This window comes from Carcharhinus amblyrhynchos, chromosome 11 (genome assembly GCF_965287045.1).
Source record: "Carcharhinus amblyrhynchos chromosome 11, sCarAmb.v2.hapA, whole genome shotgun sequence".
Taxonomy (NCBI): domain Eukaryota; kingdom Metazoa; phylum Chordata; class Chondrichthyes; order Carcharhiniformes; family Carcharhinidae; genus Carcharhinus; species Carcharhinus amblyrhynchos.
The window spans coordinates 14,248,422-14,274,963 of NC_137334.1; the positions used below are offsets into that span (position 1 = coordinate 14,248,422).

The window sequence follows — 26,542 nt, forward strand, 5'->3', positions numbered from 1 at the left end:
ATTGACCACGCTAAATTATCCCAAGATGTGTAGGTTAGGGGGATGAGAGGGATAAATATGTGGGATAACGGGGATAGAGCAGGAGGGTGGGCCTGGATAAGATGAGACGGCACAGACTTGATGGGCCAAATGGCCTCCTTCTGCACTGTAGGAATTCTATCATTCTAAATTTTCTCCTGCACCATAGTTATGCCAAAGCTTTTTAAGAAATTCTAGGCTGATAGCTCAGTGGGGACCTAGTACAGGCACAATGGGTCAAGCATCCTGCTACTGTGTTGAGATCTCAGTGACTCTGCACGTTAACTGCCTAGCTACCTTGTCTTCTACATTGTAAAGATCCAGGTGTGCTAAGTGCTCAAGGGTATAAATACAGGATGGTGCCTTAAAGGAGTCTACGTGTCAACAGTACAAGTGAAAGAGGACTATAGTAGTAGGGGAGGGGAAGGGAGAAGAGCTGGAGTAGGAGGGGAAAATCCTGTCTACTCAGGTGGAAATTAATCTTAACTGACAGCACACTGAAACAAGGCAAATATGAATTCACCTATTTTTATGATATGCTCTACAATGTACATACTGTTGGTCTGATCAGGCAACAGTTAAATCATTACATAGGATGAGACCGCAGGATGCTCTGCAACTTCATTGCAAGTGACGTTGTAAGTTGTGAAAGAAGAACAGACATGTGTATTTTTCCTGTGTCTTGGGTAGGCTCCATTATTTAGTGCCATTCATGCCTGGCTGTGGAAGTATGCCTGCAAGAGATGCCTCCAGCACTGTGCTATTCATCCTTGGGGAGTGATTACCCTAAATCTTCCAGCCGAGCGACTGACATAATGAGCAGCACTCATTCCTTAAATCCCAATCATTTTCCCCCGTCCCCCCTCGCCTTGCTCACTCCTGGCAGGAGCATTATGTTGCATGAACAAAATAGAACTCTGTGTGCGGTACCAGTCTCTGCACTGGAATACCCAGGCTCCCATGAAGGCACATCAGCCTTCTGATGTAGGTGGAACACTCTCCCAGCCTGAACGATAACTGACATTTGTGAAAGCACGTTAGACAAAAAAAAATTGACTCCTGGGTCAAGAGGGATGATGTGAGAAGCAGCAACCAAGCTTGACCAGAGAAAACAGCCAGGGCCCTGGTCCCAAGTGGTTCTTGCCCTGTGGCAGGTGTCAGAGATTTCGTATGGCAGCCGGAATCATCAACCTGGCAACATAACAGTTAGTTCTCCCTCATAAGAACATAAGAACATGGAGCAGGAGTCGGCCATCTGGCCCCTCAAGCCTGCTCTGCCATTCAATAAGATCATGGCTGGTCTTTTGATGGACTCAACTCCACTTACCCGCCCACTCACCATGACCTTTAATTCAAAGAACAAAGTAAATTACAGCACAGGAGCAAGATATTTGGTCCTCCAAGCCTGCACTGACCATGCTGCCTGTCTGAACTAAAACCCCCTACGCCTTCTGGGTGTTTCTTCAGAAGTAACTCCTCAAATTCAGACAATAAAACTAGAACAAAACTCACTCCAACTTATAAATCAAAGAAATGGTTTAATAAAGAAACATCATTACTCCAAACTTGGGGTCTTACCCTGGGCCAATCCAAGCTCCCCACAATTCCAAACAGGCTCTTAATTATAGTGAGTCAGCTGACCCTTACATCTTGTTGCCATTGATCACATTACATCCAATACAAAGTTGTCACTGATTCCATTCTAATTGGGGACCATATCCCTCTATTCCCATGCTATTCAAAAATGTATCTATCCTCACCTTAAAAACATTCAATGAGGTAGCTGCAACTGCTTCACTGGGCAGGGAATTCCACAGATTCACAACTTTTTGGATGAAGAGGTTCCTCCTCCACTCAGTCCTAAATCTGCTCCCCCTTATTTTGAAGATATTGCCCCCTCCTGCTGCCCCTCCGTACTGACCCTCCAGTCGCATCACACAGAAAATCATAGCTATTCCAAAAGAAAAACAGAACTTGCACATCACTGAAGTATCTGATATAGGATGAAGAGAAAACTTTGAATATTTATAATTTGGGGCGACGTGGTGACACAGTGGTTAGCACTGCTGCCTCATAGCGCCAGGGACTCAGGTTCAATTCCGGCCTCGGGTCACTGCATAGAGTTTACACATTCTCCCCGTGTCTGTGTGGGTTTCCTCCAGGTGCTCCAGTTTCCTCCCACAGTCCAAAGATGTACGGGTTAGGTTGCTTGACTACACTAAATTGACCCTTTGTGTCAGGGGGCTAGCTGGGGTAAATACATGGGGTTACGGGAATAGGGTCTGAGTGGGCTGCGGTTGGTGCAAACTCAATGGGCTGAGTGGCCTCCTTCTACACTGTAGGGATCCTATGAACATTTCATGAGTGTAACTGGGTTAAGAATGCAGAACATCATCAAGGATTCTCAACATGAAAGAAACCAGAGATATAAATTGAGCATTCTGAGCTCAGATGCATGTTAATGTAACACGACACTAAAACAAAAAGTTTCACTATACTCTTTCCACCTTTCAAAATAATGTAAAAGTTCCAACAATTAATTTTATTGTCTTGGCTTTTGCCGTTAGTTTTGACTATTTTTCATTCAAACAGTGAATGGCAATTGTTTGCACGGATGAGGAGGTGTGGTGTGCTGCGAGAGGGGATGGAGGTGTGGAGAGAAGAAATCGCAGAGAAAAGCTACAGCAGAGTCCAGTGATACAAGGAGACCAAAAACAAGACAGCTATAATTACACACTGAACCGAGACAGCTTAATAACTATATCTACTGCTGTTAATTCATCTCACTTTCAGCAGTTTCATGGTGGGGATCTTGAGGCAGCCCAGCTGTCAGGGATAATGTACTTCACCAAGGATAACAGACGGGAAAGGTAGAGTCAGAGAGAAACTGCACTTCAGAGATCTTTATACCCCAAATCCTTACACGTAGAAACATAGAAACTACATGCAGCAGTAAGCCATTCAGCCCTTCGAGCCTGCTCTGCCATACATTTTGATCATAGTTGCTCACCAAATTCAATATATTGATCCCCCCCTCCGTATTCCTAGAATCCCTACAGTACAGAAGGAGGCCTATTCCTGGGTGCATTGCAGGCAGGTGTATGCCATGCATGATTGCCACCTTCTGACTGATTGGCAGCTCTTGGGACAGGGGCATGGGGAAGAATTCCACCCCAGGGGTCCTTGAGCTGGTGGTTGAAGGCTATTAAGTATCATCCCGTGAGGTGCCGACATTATCTATATTAACCCACTTATGGTTCCTATCCCAGTATCACTGAAAGTAAATACGCAGATACAGCAGGCAGTAAAGAAGGCAAATGGTTAGATGGTCTCCATAGCAAGAGGATTTGAGTAGGCGGATAGGGATGTTTTGCTGCAATTGTATAGGGCATTGGTGAAGCCACACGTGGAGTATTGCGTGCAGTTTTGGTGTCTTTATTTGAGGAAGGATGTCCTTGCTATAGAGGGAGTACAGTGAAGGTTTACCAGGCTGCTTCCTGGGATGGCAGGCCTGTCATATCTGGACAGACTAAGTCAATTAGGATTATATTCACTGGAGTTTGGAAGGGTGAGAGGGGATCTCATAGAAATGTATAAAATATTAACAGGGCTGGAAAGGGCAGACTCAGAAAGAATCTAATGGTGGGGGAGTCCAGAACTAGCAGTTACAGTTTGAGGATAAGGGGTAAACCTTTTAGAACTGAGGTGAGGAGAAATTTCTTCACCCAGAGCGTGGTGAATGTGTGGAACTCACTACCACAGAACGCAGTTGAGGTCAAAACATTGTGTGATTTCAAGAAGAAATTAGGTATAGCTCTTGGTGCTATAGGGATCAAAGATATTTGCGTTAGGCAGATTGGTCATGCTAAATTGACCCTAGTCTTGGGGGGGTTAGAAGGGTAAATGAGTGGGGTTGAGGAATAGGGCCTGGGTGGGATGTGGTTGATACAGACTCAATGAGCCAAATGTAGGCATGATAAACCTTCACTATACTCCCTCTATAGCAAGGACGTCCGTCATCAGATAAAGACTCCAAAACTGCACATAATACTGCAAGTGTGGCTTCACCAATGCCCTATACAATTGCAGTAGAACATCCCTATCCCTCTACTCAAATCCTTTTGCTATGAAGACCATTTGCCTTCTTTACTGCCTGCTGTATCTGCGTGTTTACTTTCAGCGACACTGTGATAGGAACCATAAGAGGGTTAATATAGGTAATGTTGGCACCTCATGCGATGATACTTAATGGCCATCAATCACCAGCTGAAGGACCTCTGGGGTGGAAGTCTTCCCCACGCCCCTGTCCCAAGAGCTGCCAGTCAATCAGAAGATGGCAGTCATGCATGGAATATGCCTGCCTGCAATACACCCAGGAAGAGGTCATGGCATTTGCCTGCCTGCAATACACCCAGGAAGAGGTCAAGCATCACTGAGGGGACCCCAGGCCACAGGTGGCTGAGGGTAGGATGGGTGTTGTGAGGTAAGAGCTGCAGGAAATTGAAGGTGGGGGAGGGGGTCAGCAGCAAATGCAGAGGGCATGGTTGCTCTCAGCAGGTGCCCCCCCATCCCGCCACCCCTCCTGATGACAGGTCCCTCAATCAGGCACTGAGTACACAACTGCAGGATGACCTGGGTAGCCTGTAAGCAAATCTGATGGGGCTTGTCCTTTGGCCTTCCTGCTGGGTGACTCCCCTGCCCGCCACTGAGTTAATGCTGGGTGCCGGCCTAGATTGGAAAGGCCCTTAAATGGATATTAATTGCCCGTTTGCTGGTAGGGTGGGAAGGCAGACAGGAGCCTTCCTGCCCCAGGGTTAATTGGGCAGAGGCAGGAAGGTGATGGAGTCCCTACCAATCACCCTCTCGCCTCAGATCAGGGATTAGATCCCACCCATAACGAGCAAATGCTGAACCTGCCTCTGTCCCAGTTCAAGCCTCGTCACATCCATGCTTGACCTTTCAAATGTCCGACTTGTGCATCTCCATAACCTCCAATTTACATCAAGTCCACTAAACAGGCCACTTGTGCAACACACCAATGATGTGACACATCAGCACCCTCCTGGCCATCCCTACCTCACCTTTCCGCAGAACCTCTCATCCCTCTCCATCAGCATTTCAACCAGCAATAGTTAAATGTATCTGCTACTCACTTCAACTACCCTCCATGATAGCATGTTCAACATTCCCACCACGCTTTGAGTGAAGAACTTTCTCTTCAGTTGCCAATTGGAGTTATTACTGACCAATTTATTGGGATCGTGCTGCAGCCAGCTGGCTCAATGATTCAAATGTTTATATATTTTAATTTATTTTCATTCATTCTTGGAACATGGGTGTCACTGGCTGGCCAGCATTTATTGCCCATCCCTAGTCGCCGTTGGAGGGCAGTTGAAAGTCAACCATGTTGCTGTGGCTCTGGAGTCACATATAGGGCAGACCAGGTAAGGACGGCAGATTTGCTTCCTCCCATTAGTGAACCAGATGGGTTTTTCTGACAATCGACAATGGTTTCATGGTCATCAGTAGATTCTTCATTCCAGATTTTGTTTTATTGAATTCAAATTCCACCATCTGCCGTGGTGGGATTTGAACCCGGGTCCCCAGAACATTAGCTGAGTTTCTGGATTAATCGTCTAACAATAATACCACTAAGCCATCGCCTTCCACTAAATACTTTATCGCTCTGTTCATTATCATTGATTTTGAAACCCACCACCCGCACCCAACCTCCCACACAACAACGCAAGAGAGAGATCAGATAATCTTTGTAACATTGACTGAGCAATAGACATTGGCCTGCACATCAGGCAATATCTCCCCTACTATGGAACCTTTCAAGTCCACTTGAATGGGGAAGATGGGAGTCATTTTAACATCTCTCCTGAAAGAAGGCAAATCCAGAAGTATCTCACTGCACTGGAGTGTCAGCCTTGGTTTGACTCCTGAAGCCCTGGATTGTGAGTTGAGCTCACGGCTTTCTAACTCAGGGATGAGCGTGCTACCTACTGACTGGGCCGCAGCTGACACATTGGGGCTCAGTTGTGCAGCTAGCTGAGTTGGTTGAGCAACGGGCTGCAAAGTCAAATGATCAAAGGGTACACAGTCCCGGCAGACTGCATTCAGGCTCCAGTCATTCCAGGATGGAAAATCTGAGTCACGCACGTTAAGATGTGGAAATGTTCATCTTCTGGGTTGTTAAGGCTGGAAACAGGGATCAGCAGCACACCCAATGGACTTACTTCCTGAGAGAGACTGAACTCTGGTTGTGTGTGTGTGTGTGTGTGTGTGTGTGTGTGTGTGTGTGTGTGTGGGGGGGGGGGGGGGGGGGGGGGGGAAGGGAATGCCTCCCTCTTGCTGCAATATTTACAACATTTAAAAACCTTTCTGCACAAGCACAGATATTTCCAAGCCAATTTTAGGTTTGTCAAGGTAAAGTCAGGGGAATTAGAGCTTTTACTCGCTTGATTTCACCCCAGCAGCAGCATGTACTTTCACACCAAGTCTAACACTGGCTCCCTACGCAGGAAAGCACATTCTGCACTCCTCTTTTAGCACTCTCCGGTCAGGTAACACTATGAGCTTCAATAAAGAACAAAGGAAGTGTAGCACAGGAACAGGCCCTCCGGCCCTCCAAGCCTGTACCAATCATGTTTACCTATCTATACCAACCGCTTATATCCCTTGATTCCCCATTTGTTTACATGCCTATCAAGATAAGTCTTGAATGGGGCTAACGTTACTGCCCCAACCACCTCATTTGGCAGTGCATTCCAGGCTCCTATCACCCTCTGTGTAAAAAACTTCCCCCCGTACATCTCCACTGAAACTTTCCCCCCTTTATCTTGAACTTGTGCCCCCTTGAATTGTCATTTCTGGGAAAAAGCTTCCAACTGTTCACCCTATCCATGCCTCTCATAATTTTATAAACTTCTATCAGGTTGCCTCTCAGCCTCTGTCTTTCCAGAGAGAACAATCCTAGTTTATTCAATCTCTCCTCATAGCTAATACCCTCCATAATAGGCAACATCCTGGTAAACCTTTTCTGCACTCTCTCCAAAGCCTTCATGTTCTTCTGGCAGTGTGGTTATCAGAATTGGACACAATCTTCCAAATGTGGCCAAACCAACATTTTAAGATTAAAGATCTTATTATTTTTGCCCAACAAGGGCCATCTCGATTTCCTTTGCTTGACTACGGTCAGCTGTGCCTCCAGTTGCATCCAACAAAGAACAAAACACAACAGGAACAGGTCCTTCGGCCCTCCAAGCCTGCGCCACTCATGAGCCCAACTAGACCATTCTTTTGTATCCCTCTATTCCCAATCTGTCCATGTGGCTATCTAGATAAGTCTTAAATGATCCCAGCATGCCCACCTCAACTACCCTGCTTGGCAGTGCATTCCAGGCCCCCACCAGCCTCTGTGTAAAATATGTCCCCCTGGCATCTGTGTTGAACCTTGCCCCCCCTCACCTTGAACTTGTGACCCCTTGTGTTCGTCACTCCAACCTGGGAAAAAGCTTCCTATTGTTCGCCCTATCTATGCCCTTCATAATGTTATACACCTCTATTAGGTTGCCCCTCATCCTGCTTCTTTCCAGGGAGAACAACCCCAGTTTACCCAATCTCTTCTCATAGCTAAGACCCTCCATACCAGGCAATATCCTGGTAAACCTTTTCTGCACAAAGCCTCCACGTCCTTCTGGTAATGTGGCAACCAGAACTGGATGCAGTATTCCAAATGTCGCCTAACCAACGTCCTATACAGCTGCAACATCATATACCAACTTTTATACTCTATGCCCCGTCCAATAAAGGCAAGCATGCCATATGCCTTCTTTACTACCCTCTCCACCTGTGCTGCCACCTTTAAGGATCTGTGGACTTGCACACCTCTGTGTGTCTATACTCCTGATGGTTCTGCCATTTATTGTATAGCTCCCCCTACATGAGATCAACTGAAACGCATCACTTCACATTTATCTGGATTAAATTCCATCTGCCATTTCTCTACCCAATTTTCCAGCCTATCTATATCCTGCTGTATTCTCTGACAATGTTCATCACTATCCGCAACTCCAGCAATCTTCGTGTCATCCGCAAACTTACTGATCACACTAGCTACATCTTCTTGCAAATCATTTATATATATCACAAACAGCAGAGGTCCCAGTACACAACCCAGCAGAACACCACTGGTCACAGAATTCCTCGTCACCACTAGCCCCAATTCCCTAGAATTCTCATGCAAAACCTCTCTCCTCCTCTGTACTTCCTTAGGACACATTGGCACAGTGTTAGTATTGCTGCCTCACAGCTCCAGGGACCCAGGTTCAATTCCAACCTTGGGTGACTGTCTGTGTGGAGTCTGCACATTCTCCCCGTGTCTGCATGGGTTTCCTCCGGGTGCTCCGTTTTCCTCCCATAGTCCAAAGATGTGCAAGTTAGGTGGGATGACCACATAAATTGCCCCTTAGTGACCAAAGATGTGTAGGTTAGATGGATTAACCACGGTAAATTGCCTCTTAGTTTCCAACAATGTGTAGGTTAGGTGGAATGGCCATGCTAAATTGCCCCTTAGTGTCCAAAGATGTGTAGTTTAAAGTTTATTTATTTATTAGTCACAAGGAAGGCTTACGTTAACACTGCAACAAAATTACTGTGAAATTCCCCTCGTCGCCACATTCTGGCAGCTGCTCGGGCAAGGATATTTTGGCCTTGGAGGGAGTGCAGAGGAGGTTTACTAGGCTGATGCCGGAGTTGAGGGGGTTGAGCTATGAGGAGAGGCTGAATAAATTAGGCTTGTACTCGTTAGAGTTTAGAAGAATGAGGGGAGATCTCATTGAGACATATAAGATGATGAATGGGATGGATAGGATAGAGGTGGAGAGACTCTTCCCGCTCAGAAAGGACAGTAGGACTAGGGGGCACAGCCTCAAGATAAAGGGGGGGCGGTTTAGAACGGAGTTGAGGAGGAACTTCTTCACTCAAAGGGTGGTGAATCTCTGGAATTCTTTGCCCGTTGAAGTGGTGGAGGCTACCTCGCTAAATATTTTTAAGACGCGAGTTGATGGGTTTTTGATAAGAGAGGGGATTAAGGGTTATGGGGAGAGGGCGGGAATGTGGAACTGAGCCACGACAGATCAGCCATGATCTTATTGAATGGCGGGGCAGGCTCGAAGGGCTAGATGGCCTACTCCTGCTCCTATTTCTTATGTTCTTATGTCAATTCACCTAACCATGCCTTTCATACAGTGGGAGGTAACAGGAGCACCCAAAGGAAACCCAAGCAGATATGGGGAGAATGTGCAAACTCCACACAGACACTGACCCAATCCAGGAATCAAACCCAGGTCGCTGGCGCTGTGAAGCATCACTGCTAACCGCTGAGCTGCCGTGCCACCCGTGTAATCATGTAGGTTAGATGGATTAGCCATGGTAAAAATGTGTGGGATTACAAGGAGATGGCCAGTGTAAGACACTCTTGTCAGAGAGTTGATGCAGACTTGGTGGGCTGAATGGTCTCTTCTGCGCTGTAGGGATTCTATGATTCCACGATACCCCTTCAATCCTGCTTCTTTATCGAAACCTTTGGTCACCAGTCCAGATGTCGACTTTGGTAGCTTGTACCCAGCAATGCTCATATGGGCACTTCGGCAAATATCACCAAAGCAAGTTGTTGCCAGATGTTGTAATCTGGCAAGAGTCCTTCTTTATTCACTATCCATCTGCATCAATACATTATCAACAACTGAAACAATTCTCCTGAAGTTTCAACATGATGTTGCAGAAAACAGACTAAGCGACCATCATTTCATTACTGTTTGTGGGACTTTGCCATGTGCAAAACTGACTGCTCCATTTTCCTACACTACATCTCAAAAATACTTAATTCGCCATGAAGTACTCTGGATGATCCTGAGGTTGCAAAGTCTCTCTTTTTTCTTTGCCCTCAGAAGAACTTGTGTGGCATCTTTAACCTCACAAAACATCTCAACACTCTTCAAATCATAGAATTCTTACAGTGCAGAAGGAGGCCATTTGGTCCATCGAATCTGCACTGACCACAAACTCATCCAGCCCCCTATTCCCATAGCCTCATGTATTTACCCCAGCTAGTCCCACTGATACTAAGTGGCAAACTAGTATGGCCAATCCACCTATCCTACGCATCTTTGGACTGTGGAAGAAAACCGGAGCAGCTGGAGGAAACCCATGCAGACACGGGGAGAATGTGCAAACTCCACTCAGACAGTGATCCAAGCCAGGAATAGAATCCAGGTCCCTGGCACTGTGAGGCAGCAGTGCTAACCACTGTGCCACCGTATCTACCAAACCAGCATAGCCAGACAGCAAAAGGGACATTGAAGCAAAAAAGATTTAACAAACAAGTGATCAAAAGATTTGTCAAATAGGAAAGTTTGAAAGGAAGTCTTGAAAGAAGTAGAGGCAGGTAGAGCGGCATTTGGAAGGATTTGTAAGTGTGGGATCTAGGTGGTTCAAGGCATGACCATCAACAGTAGGGTGAAGGGAAACAGAATATGCACAAGAGGCCAGAGGTCTGGGTCTGAAATTTTTGTCAGGGTCAACAGGACACCCAGCTTGCACCATATCTGATTCAGTCCAACACTGTAACCAAGTCATATAAATATCTTGGTTACAAGAGCAGGTCAAAGGCTGAGAACTCTGCAGCAAGTGCTCACCTTCTGACTCCCCAAAGCCTGTCCATCATCTGCAAGGCAGAATCCAGGAGTGTGAATGGAATACTCTCCACTGACCTGGATGAGCGTAGGTCTAACAACACTCAAGAAACTCAACACAATGCAGGACAAAGCAGCCCATTTGAGTTAAGAAAGCCCATCAGTGTCTCTACGTTCTCAGAAGACTAAGGAAGTTTGGCATGTCAGCTGCAACTCTCACCAACTTTTACAGATGCACCATAGAAAGCATTCTTTCTGGTAGTATCACAGCTTGGTATGGCTCCTGCTCTGCCCAAGACTGCAAGAAACTACAAAAGGCCATGAATGTAGCCCAATCCATAACACAAAACAGTCTTTCATCCATTGACTCTGTCTACACTTCCTGTTGCCTCGAAAAAGCAGCCAGCAAAATCAAGGAACCCGTGCACCCCAGACATACTCTTTTCCACCTTCTTATGTCAGGACTAGAGGACACAGCCTCAAGATAAGGGGGGGGGGGGGGGGGGGGGGGGGGGGGGGAGGTGCAGTTTAGATCAGAGTTGAGGAGGAACTTCTTCACTCAAAGGGTGGTGAATCTCTGGAATTCTCTGCCCGTTGAAGTGGTGGAGGCTACCTTACTAAATATATTTAAGTCACAGGTAGATAAGGTTTCTGATAGACAGGGGAATTAAGGGTTATGGGGAGAGGGTGGGAATGTGGAACTGATCCACTTCAGATCAGCCATGATCTTATTGAATGGCGGGGCAGACTCGAAGGGCTAGATGGCCTACTCCTGCTCCTATTTCTTATGTTCTTATGAAAAAGATACAAAAGTCTGAAGTCACGTACCAACCAACTCAAGAATAGGTTCATCCCTGCTGTTATCATACTTTTGAATGGACCTACCTTGCATTAAGTTGATCTTTCTTTGCATTCTAGCTATGACAGTAAGACTGTTTCCTTCTCTATGAATGATATGCTTTGTATTGGACAATACACAGGAATAATACTTTTCACTGTATACTAAACATGCAACAACAATAAATCAAATCAAATCAAAACCCCATCCACCACCTTATCCATTCACTCCCTCCATTACTGACACGTGGGTGGCAGTATGTATTAAAAACAGGGTACACAGCAACAACTCATCAAAGTGAACTACCTCCTTAGGAGGACAAGGAAGCAGGCATATTGGAACACTGCCAGTTGCAAGTTCCCCCACAAGAAGTGCACCATCCCAACCTGGAACCATATTGCTGCCGTTCCTTCATTGTCACTGAGTCAAACCCTGGATCTCCCTCTCTATAACAGCACTGTGGGTGTAACTGCACTAGATGGGCTTCAGCAGTTTCAAGAAGGCAGCTCACCGGTACCTTCTCAAAGGCATTTCAGGATGAGCTAAAAATGCTGATCTTGTCAACGAAGACCAGATCCCATGAAAGAACTGAACAGTAGAGAAGGTTGGAATCAATGGCAAGGGTGAGGAACCTGTGGCAAGATCAAAAACAGTGGCTTCATCTTTCCAATGTTTCATAGAATCCCTGAGTACAGAAGGAGACCATTTAGCCCATTGAGTCTGTATTGATCACAATCCCACCCAGGCTCCATTCCCATAACCCCGCACATTAATGCTGCTAATCCCCCAACTCCCCCTGAGTCAACTTAGCATGGCCAATCAACCTTATCTGCTCATTTTTGGACTGTAGGAGAAAACCGGAGCACCCGGAGAATACTCATGCAGACATAGGGAGAATGTGCAAACTCCACACAGACAGTGATCCGAGACTGGAATTGAACCTGGGTCCCTAGCACTGCAAGGCAGCAGTGCTAATCATTGTACCACTGCGCTGCCTCGCAGTGCTAGGGACCTAGGAATTTGCAACTCATTCAAAATTGGACATTGTGCAGGCAATCTGACTGCACTGAGTCAGTCAGACACCGAGATGCAGATTCTGACTGCCATCAGCACACATATGAGGAGTCCCAGGGTCAGATCATTCGCAGACTCTGCAGAACAATATAGAGGCAGAAGGAGAAACCACTGCTAGAGATGTTCTGGTTATAATCAGGGAGGAACCCAAACGATTGCAAACTCACAAGAGGCCAACATCAGCGGGAAAGGACTGGAGGAAATTGATGTGAACGATCGTGTCAAAAGCTGAAAAGAAGGTCAAGGATGATGAAGAGGGATAACTTATCACCATTACACAGACGGCCACTTGTGGCATTGACTAGGGCTATTTCACTGCTGTCCACAGTGGCACAGTGGTTAGCACCCTTGCCTCATAACACCAAGGACTCAGGTTCAATTCCAGCCTGGGTCACTGTCTGTGTGGAGTTTGCATGTTCTCCCTGTGTCTGCGTGGGTTTTCTCCAGGTGTTCCGGTTTCCACCCACACTCCAAAGGTGTGCGGGTTAGGTGGATTGGCCATGATAAATTGTCCGTTAGCGTCAGGGAGATTAGCAGGGGAAATGCCTGGTGTTACAGGAATAGGGTCTGGTAGGATTATTGTCAGTGCAGGCTTGATGGGCTGAATGGTCTCTTTTTGCACTGTAGGGATTCTATGATTATATGAAACCTGATTGCAGAGATTCAAACGGGGCGGGAGGTAAAAAGGAAATTTACCCATTGATTTTGAAGGGAGGAGGAAAGTTCAAGGAGCTTGGAGATGCTTTAAGTATTGTGGTTATTAAAGGAAGGGAGTTAATGATGGCAGTATAGAGATCTGGATTCGAGGAGCAGAGAAAACAATTTAACAGTATGGGGACCAAGAAGAGAAGTTGCCTGGTTTAGTGGGAACACAGTTCAGGGAGCAGGGGATGGTTCACTGTCCAAGGTAAGTTTAGAGGGAATCAGGGGAGATGCTGATAAAACTGACTACGATAACTGGCCAGAAGTAGGAGAAGACAAAGTTGCAGAGATAGCTAAGTGGATAGTCTCAAACTTATCGATAACAAAACCTTTTTCCCAGGGTGGAAGTCACTTACACGGGTTTAAGGTGAGAGAGGCAATGTTTAAAGGAGATGTACAAGGCAAGTTTTTTTTTACACAGAGGGTGGTGGGTGCCTGAAACTTCTTGTTGGGGGAGGCAGATACAATAGTGACATTTAAGGGGCACCTTAACAAATACATGAATAGGATAGGAATAGAGGGACATGGTCCCTGGAAGAGGAGGGGGTTTTTGTTCAGATGGGCAGCATAGTCAGTGCAGGCTTGAAGAGCCAAAGGGTCTGTTCCTGTGCTGTAATATTCTTTATTCTTTGTTCATAAGCTTTTGGCACTCATTGGAGTTGGAGCGGGCTGTGAGCGGGGATGAGGTTTTAAGGAGATGGTTAATAATGGAGGGCAAAAGTTCAGGATTATCTTTGCTCTCTGGGATGATCTGGGAATACCATGTGGTTTTGGCAGTGGAGAATATGACCTGACAGTGTCCTTGACGCGGTCCACCCAAAATTAATGACAGACAGCTGAATGCTGGGTACACTTCCACTTCCCACACCAATCACCCTTATAACCTCATTGAGTGAGACTGTCACTTAGCACTGAATGAGGGTCAGTTTCAAGCTCCACACTCGTGCTGCAGGAAATAAGATTCATTAAACATGATCATTACGCTCATCAGAGAAGGAAACATGAAGTTATCTCAAACAGAATGAAAAGGCCACTGAAGATCCTGCTGTGGGTGGAACTGTTCATTGTTAAGTTGATGATTGGAATTGCAGACTCAGTTACATCATTGAGCAAAACCTCGTACACAATCAGAAGAAAAATTATATTTTTCCCCCACAGTAGGGTGGCCAACTCTTCAGAAATGGCACAAATCTCCCAGGTTTTGGCACAAGGTGCAAGAGTTAGCGGTGGCAGGGTATGCTTGGTACAGCTTCGGGTGGGGGTGGTGGCGGGGGGGATGTGGAGAAACAGAAAACAGGGAAAAAAAGGGAACAGGATCAAAACGAGAACGGGATGTTTGGATGAAGGAAGAAAGACAATGAGGAGAGACAAGCTGAAAGAGGGGGGGCGGGGCAAAACAGAGAGGGGCGGGGCAAAACAGAGAGGGGGCGGGGCAAAACAGAGAGGGGGCGGGGCAAAACAGAGAGGGGGCGGGGCAAAACAGAGAGGGGGCGGGGCAAAACAGAGAGGGGGCGGGGCAAAACAGAGAGGGGGCGGGGCAAAACAGAGAGGGGGCGGGGCAAAACAGAGAGGGGGCGGGGCAAAACAGAGAGGGGGCGGGGCAAAACAGAGAGGGGGCGGGGCAAAACAGAGAGGGGGCGGGGCAAAACAGAGAGGGGGCGGGGCAAAACAGAGAGGGGGCGGGGCAAAACAGAGAGGGGCGGGGCAAAACAGAGAGGGGCGGGGCAAAACAGAGAGGGGCGGGGCAAAACAGAGAGGGGCGGGGCAAAACAGAGAGGGGGCGGGGCAAAACAGAGAGGGGGCGGGGCAAAACAGAGAGGGGGCGGGGCAAACCAATAGGATGGGGCAACTCAGATAACTGCAGGGAAAATCAGAGAGGTGGTAGGGCAAAACACCCCCCTGTGTGAGGAGGCAAATGAAGAGGGAATAGGGAAAAAAAAGGAGGCGGGGCAAAACCAGGGCAGGTGGTTGAGGTAGAGGTAGGCGAACATGTGGCTAACAGTGACCACAAGTCCGTCTACTTTAGGATAAAAATGGAAAGGGATGAGTGCCGGCCGAACGGAAGTGTGCTGAACCGGGGAAAGGCGAGCTATAGCAGGATTAGGAGGGAGCTGCAGGACACTGATTGGGAGGGACTGTTAGCTGGAAAGTCCACGGTTGGCAAGTGGGAGGCTTTTAAGGGCAAAATGAAATGGTTGCAGGGGAGGTATGTTCCGGTTAAGCGGAAGGATGGGAAAGGTAGAATTAGAGAGCCGTGGATTACAGGGGGTATTGAAGACTTGGTCAGGAAGAAGAGGGAGGCATATGTTAGGTCAAAACGACTGGGTACGGAGAGTGCGCTGGAGGAATATAGAGAGAGTAGGAGGGAGCTAAAAAGGGGAATTAGAAGGGCAAAGAGAGGGCATGAAATGGCTTTGGCTGGTAGGATTAAGGAAAATCCAAAGGCATTTTATTCCTATATTAGGAGCAAGAGAGTAGTTAGAGGGAAAATTGGTCCTCTTAGGGACAAAAGTGGGGAGTTACGTATTGAGTCGGAGGGAATGGGGGAGCTCCTGAATGAATACTTTGCATCGGTATTCACAAAGGAGAGGGGTTCGGAGTCATGCGGTCTCTTGGAGGGAGCTGAGGATCAGTTGCAGGAAATATCCATTACGAGGGAGGAAGTGCTAGGGCTTTTAGGTAGCGTAAGGACGGATAAAGCTCCGGGGCCTGATGGTATTTATCCCAGGCTGCTTAGGGAGGTGAAAGATGAAATTGCTGGGCCTCTGGCGCAAATCTTTGTCTCTTCTTTGGACACAGGTGAGGTCCCAGAAGACTGGAGGGTAGCAAATGTGGTACTGCTGTTTAAAAAAGGTAGTAGGGACAACCCTGGAAATTATAGACCGGTGAGTTTGATATCGGTGGTAGGGAAATTAATGGAAAAAATACTTAGGGGTAGGATGTATGAGCATTTGGAGCGTTGCGATCTGATTAGGGATACGCAACATGGCTTTGTTAGAGGGAGGTCTTGCCTTACGAATCTGGTGGAATTCTTCGAGGAGGTGACAAAAACGGTTGACGACGGGAGAGCCGTTGATGTCATCTATATGGATTTCAGTAAGGCGTTTGACAAAGTCCCTCATGGTAGGCTGGTAGAAAAGGTTAAGGCGCATGGGATACGAGGTCAGGTAGCTAGGTGGATTGAGAACTGGCTGGGCAATAGGAGACAGAGGTTAGTTGTGGAGGGGACCTTTCCGGGCTGGAGGCCAGTGACCAGTGGTGTGCCGCAGGGCTCAGTACTGGGACCTCTCCTCTTTGTAGTATACATAAATGACTTGGAAGAGAGCGTAGGTGGTGTGATCAGCAAGTTTGCAGATGACACCAAGATGGCAGGGTTGGCGGGTACTGAAGTGGAATGTCAGGTGATACAGCAGGATATAGATAGGTTGGTGCATTGGGCAGATAGGTGGCAGATGGAATTTAATCCTGACAAATGCGAGGCGATGCATTTTGGAAGGAATAATGCAGAGAGGAGCTATGTGATAAAAGGTAGACCGATTAGGAGTACAGAGGTACAGAGGGACCTGGGAGTGCAGGTTCACAAGTCTATGAAGGTTGCGACACAAGTGGAGAAGGTTGTTAGGAAGGCTTATGGAATGCTAGCCTTTATAGGAAGGGGTATAGAGTATAAAAGCTGCCATCTAATGCTTCAGTTGCATAGAACGTTGGTTAGACCGCATTTGGAGTACTGCGTCCAGTTCTGGTCACCTTACTACCGGAAGGACGTGGAGGCTCTGGAGAGGGTTCAGAGGAGGTTTACCAGGATGTTGCCTGGTATGGAGGGGCTGGGTTACGAGGAAAGGTTGGAGAAACTGGGACTTTTCTCCTTGGAAAGACGGAGGTTGAGGGGGGACATGATAGAGGTATATAAGATACTGAAGGGAATAGATAGAGTCGATAGTGAGAGACTGCTCCCTAGACTGGGTACAAATACGAGAGGTCATGATTTAGGGTGAGGGGGGAGAGGTATAACTTGGATGTGAGAGGAAGGTTCTTTACACAGAGAGTTGTGGGGGTATGGAACGTGCTACTGAGGAGGGTGGTGGAGGCAGGAACGTTGGACTCGTTTAAGGTTCAGTTAGACAGACACATGAGTGAATCGAGGATGGAGGGTTATTGTAGGGGCTATTAAATAAGGTCAGAACCTCGGGAGACACCGGAAATGCAGACTTGTAAGTTAACGTTTTTGTCTTTTTATTCCACAGGTGGAGGTCCACCTCGTTGTCAAACGAGGGGCATGCACACGGTGGGTCGTGCGTGGGCTGCTCTTGGAGGTTCCGGGAGTGGCCTAGTACTTCGTGTCGGTGTGTGTGCTTGATCCTGGACCGGTAGACGGGCGCCGCAACAGCTCAGTGACTAGCACTGCTGGCTGTGCAGATACATGGATTTGGGCCTGTGTCTGTGGGAGTTTGTGCATTCTCCCTGTGGTTGCGTGGGTTTCCTCCGGGCACTCCGGTTTCCTCCCACACCCCAAAGATGTGCTCTTAGGCTGATTGGTTTACTAAATTGACACTATTCTCCCCTGAATCTGGCTAAGTTAGGGGTTCCATTCGTAGACACGCAGGGTAGAATAGGTGTAGGGTGATGCGGCGGTGCGGGCTTGTTGGGCCGAAGGGCCTGTTTCCCGTGCTGGGTTGTTCTTTGTTTTGTTAAAACAGAGAGAGGCGGGGCAAAATAAGGAGGAATCTCTAGGTAACCTTTCCATTTATTTCTCCATTCCAAATCATGATTCAGAATGGAATTCCCAGGAATATCTTTTCCCAATTGGCCCATGATTTTCTCTATTTTCTATGACTCTCCAGGGAATTAAATGGCTGTGGGTGGTGATAGTAGTATGGAAGTCAGAGTTTGATAGACCAACTATCGTGGTGTGTGGGTCAGCCTTGATGGAAAAGTTGATATTTTCCTATCCATTCATTCTGTATGTCTGTACAAGGGTGGACTGCAAGGTAAAAATCTGGCCAACTTCCACATGTTCGGTGGAAGGCTGATGGAACTACTCTGGCAACACAGTGTAGACACCTTCTCCATCGAGATTGTGGTGGGGCATTGGGAGTGTCCCAAACAGAACTTACCATGGACACCTGCAACTTCCTCCACAAGTTGGACTGAACTTGATAAAAGTTTAAAAGTTTATGGGTGGGATTTTCCAGCCATGCTTGCCGCAAGACTGGAGAATCCCGCCCAATGCCAAAGGACCTTTGCATGGTCCACTCCCTGCCCGCTACGATTCCTGTGGTGGGCAGGACGGGCAAATTCAGCCCAACAAATTTTTAAAGTTAGAAGTTTTTAAAGTTTTAAAGTTTGTTTATGAGCATTACGCAGGTAGGCTCACAATAACACTTCAATAAAGTTACTGTGAAAATCCCTGGTGATACTGGGATCAGCAACGTTCGGGCTCAACAACTGGATTTCAATCTTGGATAAGCATCTGGTCCGTATTGAATGACATTTTATGTCAGCAGTGGGCACCTCTGCCTAGACTAGCATTTGGTTTGAGATTGTGAAAGGTTCTTTCCTCTACAATTGTAAATGAAATGTGGCTCCTCCCCAGCTGTCTAAAAACACATCAGCTCTGCTGAGTCCCACCAAACTGCATAATAAAGATGCCACGAAAGTTGGACATGGAAGTCAAATTATATAAATCTACGAGCGAGGGAAACAGAAACAGGTTCCAGCAGGATGGTCTGTGAGCACAATAGCAAGTCTGCATTAACCACAATCAAATGGAATAAACTCAGTTCAACGTATTCGGAACAGCTTCGTCCCAAAATTTCCTGCCTCTGAAAGGCCTGCCCACACACTTCCCACTGTCTGTTGTCTGATAAACCAATTCTCAGTGCATTACCTTCCCAATCAATTAGAAAATGAATAGGCTCTTCAGCCCCTGAATACATAACTCTTGACTATCAAATGGACAGCCTTTTCCACCCCATCTCCATTACCTTCATAATTAATAGGTAAAGGTGTTTCTAGAAATTGAAAAGTAAAAAAGATATTCAATTTCTTTTTGCTTCAAAGATTCTCCGCTTGTATTTTAACTCTGAAATTAACCTAGAGTAGAGGTAACCTTCATTGATCAGGAGCAAAGATTTGAACACACTTGTCTGGATGGTTGCAGCATGAACCACGCTCAAGAAGCTCGTCACCATCCAGAACAAAGCAGTCCACTTTACTGGTACCTATCCACAAACATCTACTCCCTTCACCACTGACGCACAGTAGCAGCTGTGTGTTCCATCTACAAGATGTACTGCAGGAATTCACCAAGGTTCTTTAGTCAGCACCTTCCAAACCTATGATTACTACCATCTGGAAGGATAAGAGCAGTAGATACATGAGACACAGTAGCTACATGGTAACACAGCAGATATATGGGGACACCAACATCTAAAGGTTCTGCTCCAAAGCACACTCGCTATCCTAACTTGGAAGTATATATATCACTGTTCCTTCACTGTTACTGAGTCAAAATCCTAGAACAAGCTCTCTAACAGCACCATGGGTGTACCTACATCACATGAACTGCAGCGGTCCAGGACTGTGGTTTACCACTCACCTTCTCAAGGACAACTAGGGATGGGCAATAAATGCTGGCCTAGCCAGCGACAGCTACGGCCATGAGTGAATAAGAACATAAGGACAGAAGAAATAGGAGCAGGAGTAGCCCTTTGAGCCTGCCCCACCATTCAATAAGATCATGGCTGATCTGAAGTGGATCAGTTCCACTTTCCCACCTGCTCTTCATAACCCTTAATTCCCTTATCGAACAGAAATCTATCTACCCGTGACTTAAACATATTCAACAAGGTAGCCTCCACCACTTCAATGGGCACAGAATTCCAGAGATTCACCACCCATGAGAGAAGAAGTTCCTCCTCAACTCTGTTCTAAACTGCAACCCCCCCCACTTATTTTGAGGCTGTGCCCTCTAGTTCTGGTTTTCTTTCTAAGTGGAAAGAATCTTTGTATCTCTACCCTATCTAGCCCCTTCATTATCTTGTAAGTCTCTATAAGATACCCCCTCAGTGTTCTAAACTCCAACGAGTACAGGCCCAGTCTTTTCAATCTCTCCTCATAAGCTAACTCCTTCATCTCCGGTATCAGCCTGGTGAATCTTCTCTGTACTCCCTCCAAGGCCAATATATCCTTTCACAAATAAGGGGACCAAAACTGCAGGTAGTACTCCAGTTGCGGCCTCACCAGTGCCCTGTACAGTTGCAGCAAGACCTCCCTGCTTTTATATTCTACCCCATCGCGATAAAGGCCAACATTCCATTCGCCTTCTTGATCACCTGCTGCACCTGCAGACTGAGTTTTTGCAATTCGTGCACAAGGACCCCCAGGTCCCTCCGCACAGTAGCATGCTGCAACTTTTCACCATTTAAATAATATTCCATCCTACTATTATTTCTTCCAAAGTCGATAACCTCACATTTGCTAACGTTATACTCCATCTGCCACGTCCTCGCCCACTCGTAAGAACATAAGAAATAGGAGCAGGAGTAGGCCATCTAGCCCTTCGAGCCTGCCCCATCATTCAACAAGATCATGGCTGATCTGAAGTGGATCAGTTCCACTTTCCCGCTTTCTCCCCATAACCCTTAATTCCCTTGTCCATCAGAAACCTACCTGCCCATGACTTTAATATATTCAGCGAGGTAGCCTCCACCACTTCAACGGGCAGAGAATTCCAGAGACTCACCACCCTTTGAGTGAAGAAGTTCCTCCTCAACTCCGATCTAAACTGCCCTCCCTTTATTTTGAGGCTGTGCCCTCAAGTTCTGCTATCCTTTCTAAGTGGGAAGAATCTCTCTACCGCTACCCTATCTATCCCCTTCATTATCTTATATGTCTCTATAAGATCCCCCCTCAGCCTTCTAAACTCCAACAAGTACAGACCCAGTCTATTCAATCTCTCCTCATAGGCTAACCCCCTCATCTCCGGTATCAGCCTAGTGAACCTTCTCTGCAATCCCTCCAAGGCCAATATATCCTTTCGCAAATGTGGCGACCAAAACTGCACACAGTACTCCAGTTACTCCACTCACTCAGCCTATCCAAATCGCTCTGCAGACTTTCCACGTCCTCCACACAATTCGCTTTTCCACCCATCTTCGTGTCATCAGCAAACTAATAGAAGAAAAATGATTCCCCTTGGAGGAAGAAAAGCATAAAGGTCTATCGCGTTTATGGTTCTCAACACAGTGTAGGGAGATCTAAAGAAACAAAGGGTTAAAGTTTGCAATAGGACCTGCATCATCTGCAGAACAGTAGAAAGTAGCAGCATCTATTGGAGAAGACCTAGCACAGGAATAGGCGAGAGAGTTTAATATCGTTAAAGTGCATCATAAACTGACAGGCATGTCAGATCAAATGATTCTGGGTCATCATAAATTCTGCATTATGAAAGGACAGATCAATAAATCTCTGTAACTGGTTAGCGAAACACAGATTCTGTTGTCCAGATCTCGCTTTTGTCGTGTAAAAACAGATGCATTTTATTTTTACCTCCAGGATTCTGTCTCCAGTCTGCAGTCTACCATCCTTCACAGCTGCCCCTCTCTGCAGAATGTTTTTGACAAGGATAGGACCAGGTCCATGCACTGACGACTCTCTGGTGACTACTGTGAAACCAAGACCCTCTGAACCTGGACAACAGGAAGAAATCGAGGAAAAGTTGCTGGATTAATAACACACAAGACAGCGCAAGCACTAACATTTTACTGCAACCTTATGATCAACGGAAAGTGCATTTCAGCAACTGTGCAGTGAAATATGGCTTCTCAACAGATCAATTATGCAACAATATAAGTACGCTTTAAAGAAAGCAGTTTATAGATTTTAATTTCAAAGCATGTAGCCTGAATAATGCATAATGTGCCATGCAACAGGAATTAATGCACTCCATGCACTTGAGCTCAGCTGTCCCTATCTTCATTCACATCAATTCCGGTGCAGTGGCACAGTGATTAGCACTGCTGCCTCACAGCGCCAGGGATCTGGGTTTGATTTCAGCCTTGGGTGACAGTCTGTGTGGAGTTTGCATGTTGTCCCTGTCTCTGCATGGGTTTCCTCCGGGTGCTCCTGTTTCCTCTCAAGTCCAAAAGAGGTTAGGTGCATTGACCATGCTAAATTCTCCCCCAGTCTACCTGAACAGGCGCCAGCACGTGGCAAGTTGCAGTGTTAATGTAAGCCAACTTGTGACTAATAAATAAACTTCACTTTTACTTTATTTACCCATTACCCCTGTGCTCCCAGTCCAGAAAATATAAAAACTTTGCCCTTGTTTTCAACTCCCTCCACACTTATTCCTCCTTATCTCTGTGATCTCCAGCTCTCTCTATGATATCACCACCTCTCCTCTTGAACAAACAAAAAGGTTGAATTCCAAAAGGGGAACTAAGAACTACTGCCCTTGACATCAAGGCAGCATTTCACGGAGTGTGGTATCAAGGGGCCCTGGTACAATTAGGCCAATGGGAATCGGAGATGATGCGGCAGGGGGGGGCGAGGAGAGAGAAGGGTGGCGGGGTGGAGAACACTCCACTGGATGGAGTCATATCTCGAACAAATGATAGTGGTTGTGGTTGTTGGAGACCAAATATCTATGCCTCAGGACATTGATGCAGGAGATCGCCAGGGCAGTAGCCCAAACCTAAACATTCTCAGCAGCTTCAGAAATGACGTACACACCACTGTAAGATCAGGAGAAGGGATACGCACAATGTGCAGTTCCACTTGTAGTTCCTCAGATAGTGAAACAATCCATGCCCGCATGTATCCAGAGTTGGGCAACATTCTGACTTAGGCTAATAAGTGCCAAGTAATACGCATGCCACGTAAGTGTCAAGTGGTGATCATCTCCAACAAGAGAGATTCTAACTCCCCCCCCCCCCCATGATATTCAATGATATTACTATTGCTGAATCTCTACCTTCAGCATCCTTGGGGTGGGGGGCAGAATTGTCACCATTGACCAGAAACTTAACTGGGCTATCCACATAATACAGTGGCTACAAGAGCAAGTCAGTATTCTGCATCAAATGACTCACTTCCAGGCCCCCCAAAGCCATTCTACCATTGTTCCAGCACTCATGCAGCATAAGCAGCCCTCACTAGAAGTCTGAGCGTTTCAGAGAATCCCAGACTGTCTTTGAAGGTCAACTTCCTGCCCATGCAAGCTCAGACGGCCGTCAGTTACACAGCTCAAAGGGCGCCACAACGGTCCATCAATCTGCCTCCCAGTGGTTTGTTAGGATTGCAAAGGCACCCTCTCCCCTGCCCCAGTGGTGTAGCTACTCCGAGGAGCATGAACCAGTTGTCCACTCACCAGATGGACAGTATTCATGCTCCACCCCTGCTTCTCCGCCAGTATCCTTGCCGTTGCCCATCCACTAGGCACCCGGGACCTTCTAGGTTCAGAGCTGCTTGAGATTGAACTCCAAGGCCATCCACTGAAAGCCAATGGCCCTCCACCACTGGGGTAACACTATTTGAAAGAACAAGGGCAGTAAAGGCATTAAGGGAATGCTCTTTTTATCTGTGGTACAGCATCATTTTTAAATGGCAATGTTTGTTTTGTGATGGTTTTTGTTTTTGCAGTTTGACCAATTTCACGGTGACTGGTAACAGAGGGAAGATAAGGGTTTGGAATATTGGTGAATGGGAGACTGGTTTGGAACTGAGATGAGCTTCTCATGGGCAGCCCAGCTGGGATGGTCCTTACCTTGCTCAGAGAAAGCATTTGTGGTTACACATAAGTTAGCAGATTTTGATGAGAACATCCATGTTGAGGCTCAGATATCTTACACGTCGATCCAGCTGTGTAGCAACTTGGGGGCAGCACACTGGTTAGCACTGCTGCCTCACAGCGCCAGCGACCCATGTTCAACTCCAGCCCTGGTCACTGTCTGTGTGGAGTTTACACATTCTCTCTGCATCTGCGCGAGCTTCCTCCGGGCGCTCCGGTCTCCTCCTACACTCCAATGATGTGCAGGTTAGGTTGATTGGTCATGCTAAATTAATCCTAGTGTCAGGGGGATTAGTGGAGCAAATATGTGGGGTTATGGGAATAGGGCCTGGGTGGGATTGTGGTCAGTGCAGGCTCGATGGGCTGAATGGCCTCCTTCTGCACTGTAAGGATTCTAAGATTCCATGATCCTCACAGAGGTTCACGTAAAACGATTGCTCCATACACACTCTACATGATATGGTCACCTGTTGAGAGCCCTTTTCCCCTCCACCTCCTCCCTCCTTTGCTCTGCGTCATCTCTGTTTGTCCTCCAAGTCATGCTGCATTCGAGGAAGATGACTCCTAAGGTATCCATATTTGGGAGTAATCAGTCTGCGCAGAACTGGGAGGTCAGCAAAAATTTCTTCCGCACCTGCCAAAACGCTCTCCCCTGTAGGCTTTAAACAGTTGCAAAAAAGCACCAAAAACTCTCAGCAGAGATCGACCAGCCAATAACCTGTATGTAGCTGATGATCCCTCTCAACAGTACTACAGCAGGGTCCTTCTGCGTTCAGGTGTGTGAGGAGATTAAGAAAGGATATTAACAGCAGTGTTGAACAGTTAATGCAGGTATTCAAATCAGCACTACTGACTCACTGATATCGTGATGCCCTGGTACCACCAGTAAGCAAAGTAGATTAGCACTTAGCGCAGCGAGGGGATGCAGAACACCGAATGATTAACTAACCATGAAACTACATATGTTAACAGACAGGTTTCAGGAGTGGGAATGAAAGATCTGAATCCCCTCATATATATGCACATACACTGACATGCACGGAGGTTTCCATGCATTCACATTCCAGTCTTTCCCAAGATTTTCATTTTATATCCCTCCTTCTCTTCGTGCAACAATTCTACAAATGTCAGACGTGATTATCCCAAAACTGCGAACCAGTAAATAATATCAGATAACGTAATTTAATCTAGCCCACTCTATCATAATGACTATTGATTGTGTAAATTGCACATAAAATCATCCAGTAACTGTTGCAGGAATACATCGTATTACATTATGTGAGCTGTATTATGCAATATAAAGTCCATTTCTGTTAGTACACATCCTGTGAAGAGTGTTGGACAATAAGAATGTACCATCAGTAACATAATAATCACCTAACATGCAAAATAAATCTGGTCATATAATTGCAGGATTTGTATTCACCCTAAAGCATAATATTCATTTTCAAACGTTAATAAGACCATAAAACACAGAAGCAGAATTAGGCAACTAGGCCCATCAAATCTGCTCCTCCATTCAAATCATGGCTGATACTTTTCTCATCCCCATAACCTCTAACCCCCTTATTAATCAAGAACCTCTGTCTTAAAGGCACTCAATGATCTGACCTCCACAGCCTCCTGCAGCAAAGAGTTCCACAGATTCACCATTCTCTTGCTGAAGAAATTCCTCGTCCCTTTAGCCCGAGGTCGCACCTTCTGGTTCTAGTTTTTCCTACTATTGGAATCATCCTCTCAATGTCCACTCTATCCAGGCCTTACAGTAACCTGTAAGTTTCAATAAGAGCCGCCCTCATCCTTCTAAACTGCAATCAGTACAGACCCAGGGTCCTCAACTGTTCCTCATTCCAGGGATCATTCTTGTGAACTTTCTCTGGACCCTTTCCAAGACCAGCACATCCTTCCTTAGATATTGGGCCCAAAACTGTTCACAATAGTCCAAATGAGGTCTTACCAGAGCCTTATACAGCCTCAGAAGTACATCCCCGCTATCGTATTCTAGCCCTCTCGATATGAATGCTAACATTGCATTGAAGGTTCATCAATGGTACCCACTACTCTTACACCTGTTCTGGGTACCCCTGACTTTGCAGGCTTCTGATGTGGGTATGCCAGCGTTGGACTGGCGTAAACACAGTAAAAAGTCTGACAACACCAGGTTTTAGTCCAACCGATTTATTTGATTTATTTGAAAGCTTGTGCGTTTACTATCAAATAAATCGGTTGGACTAAAACCTGGTGTTGTCAGACTTTTTACTTTGCAGGCTTCTGACAGATGTTCATTGCACCTGCCACACCTACACCCAATATGGCATCTGGCACAGCTCGTCCTACACTTGTGTGTGCATACCACTGATGCAATTTTAAAACCCTCGAGGTGCTCATAGTGCGTAACCCATTCCCTATTTCTCGTCT

General features: G+C 46.5%; 1 protein-coding gene across 1 annotated transcript in view; it reads right to left on the reverse strand.

Moving 5' to 3' along the window:
• Positions 1-26,542, reverse strand: part of LOC145349922 (partitioning defective 3 homolog B-like) — a 1,010,807-nt gene that overhangs the window by 556,816 nt on the left and 427,449 nt on the right. Inside the window, exon 9 of the mRNA XM_080198594.1 lies at positions 21,883-22,022. Coding sequence (XP_080054720.1) covers positions 21,883-22,022 — 140 coding nt within the window. The remainder of the gene's footprint in view (positions 1-21,882; positions 22,023-26,542) is intronic.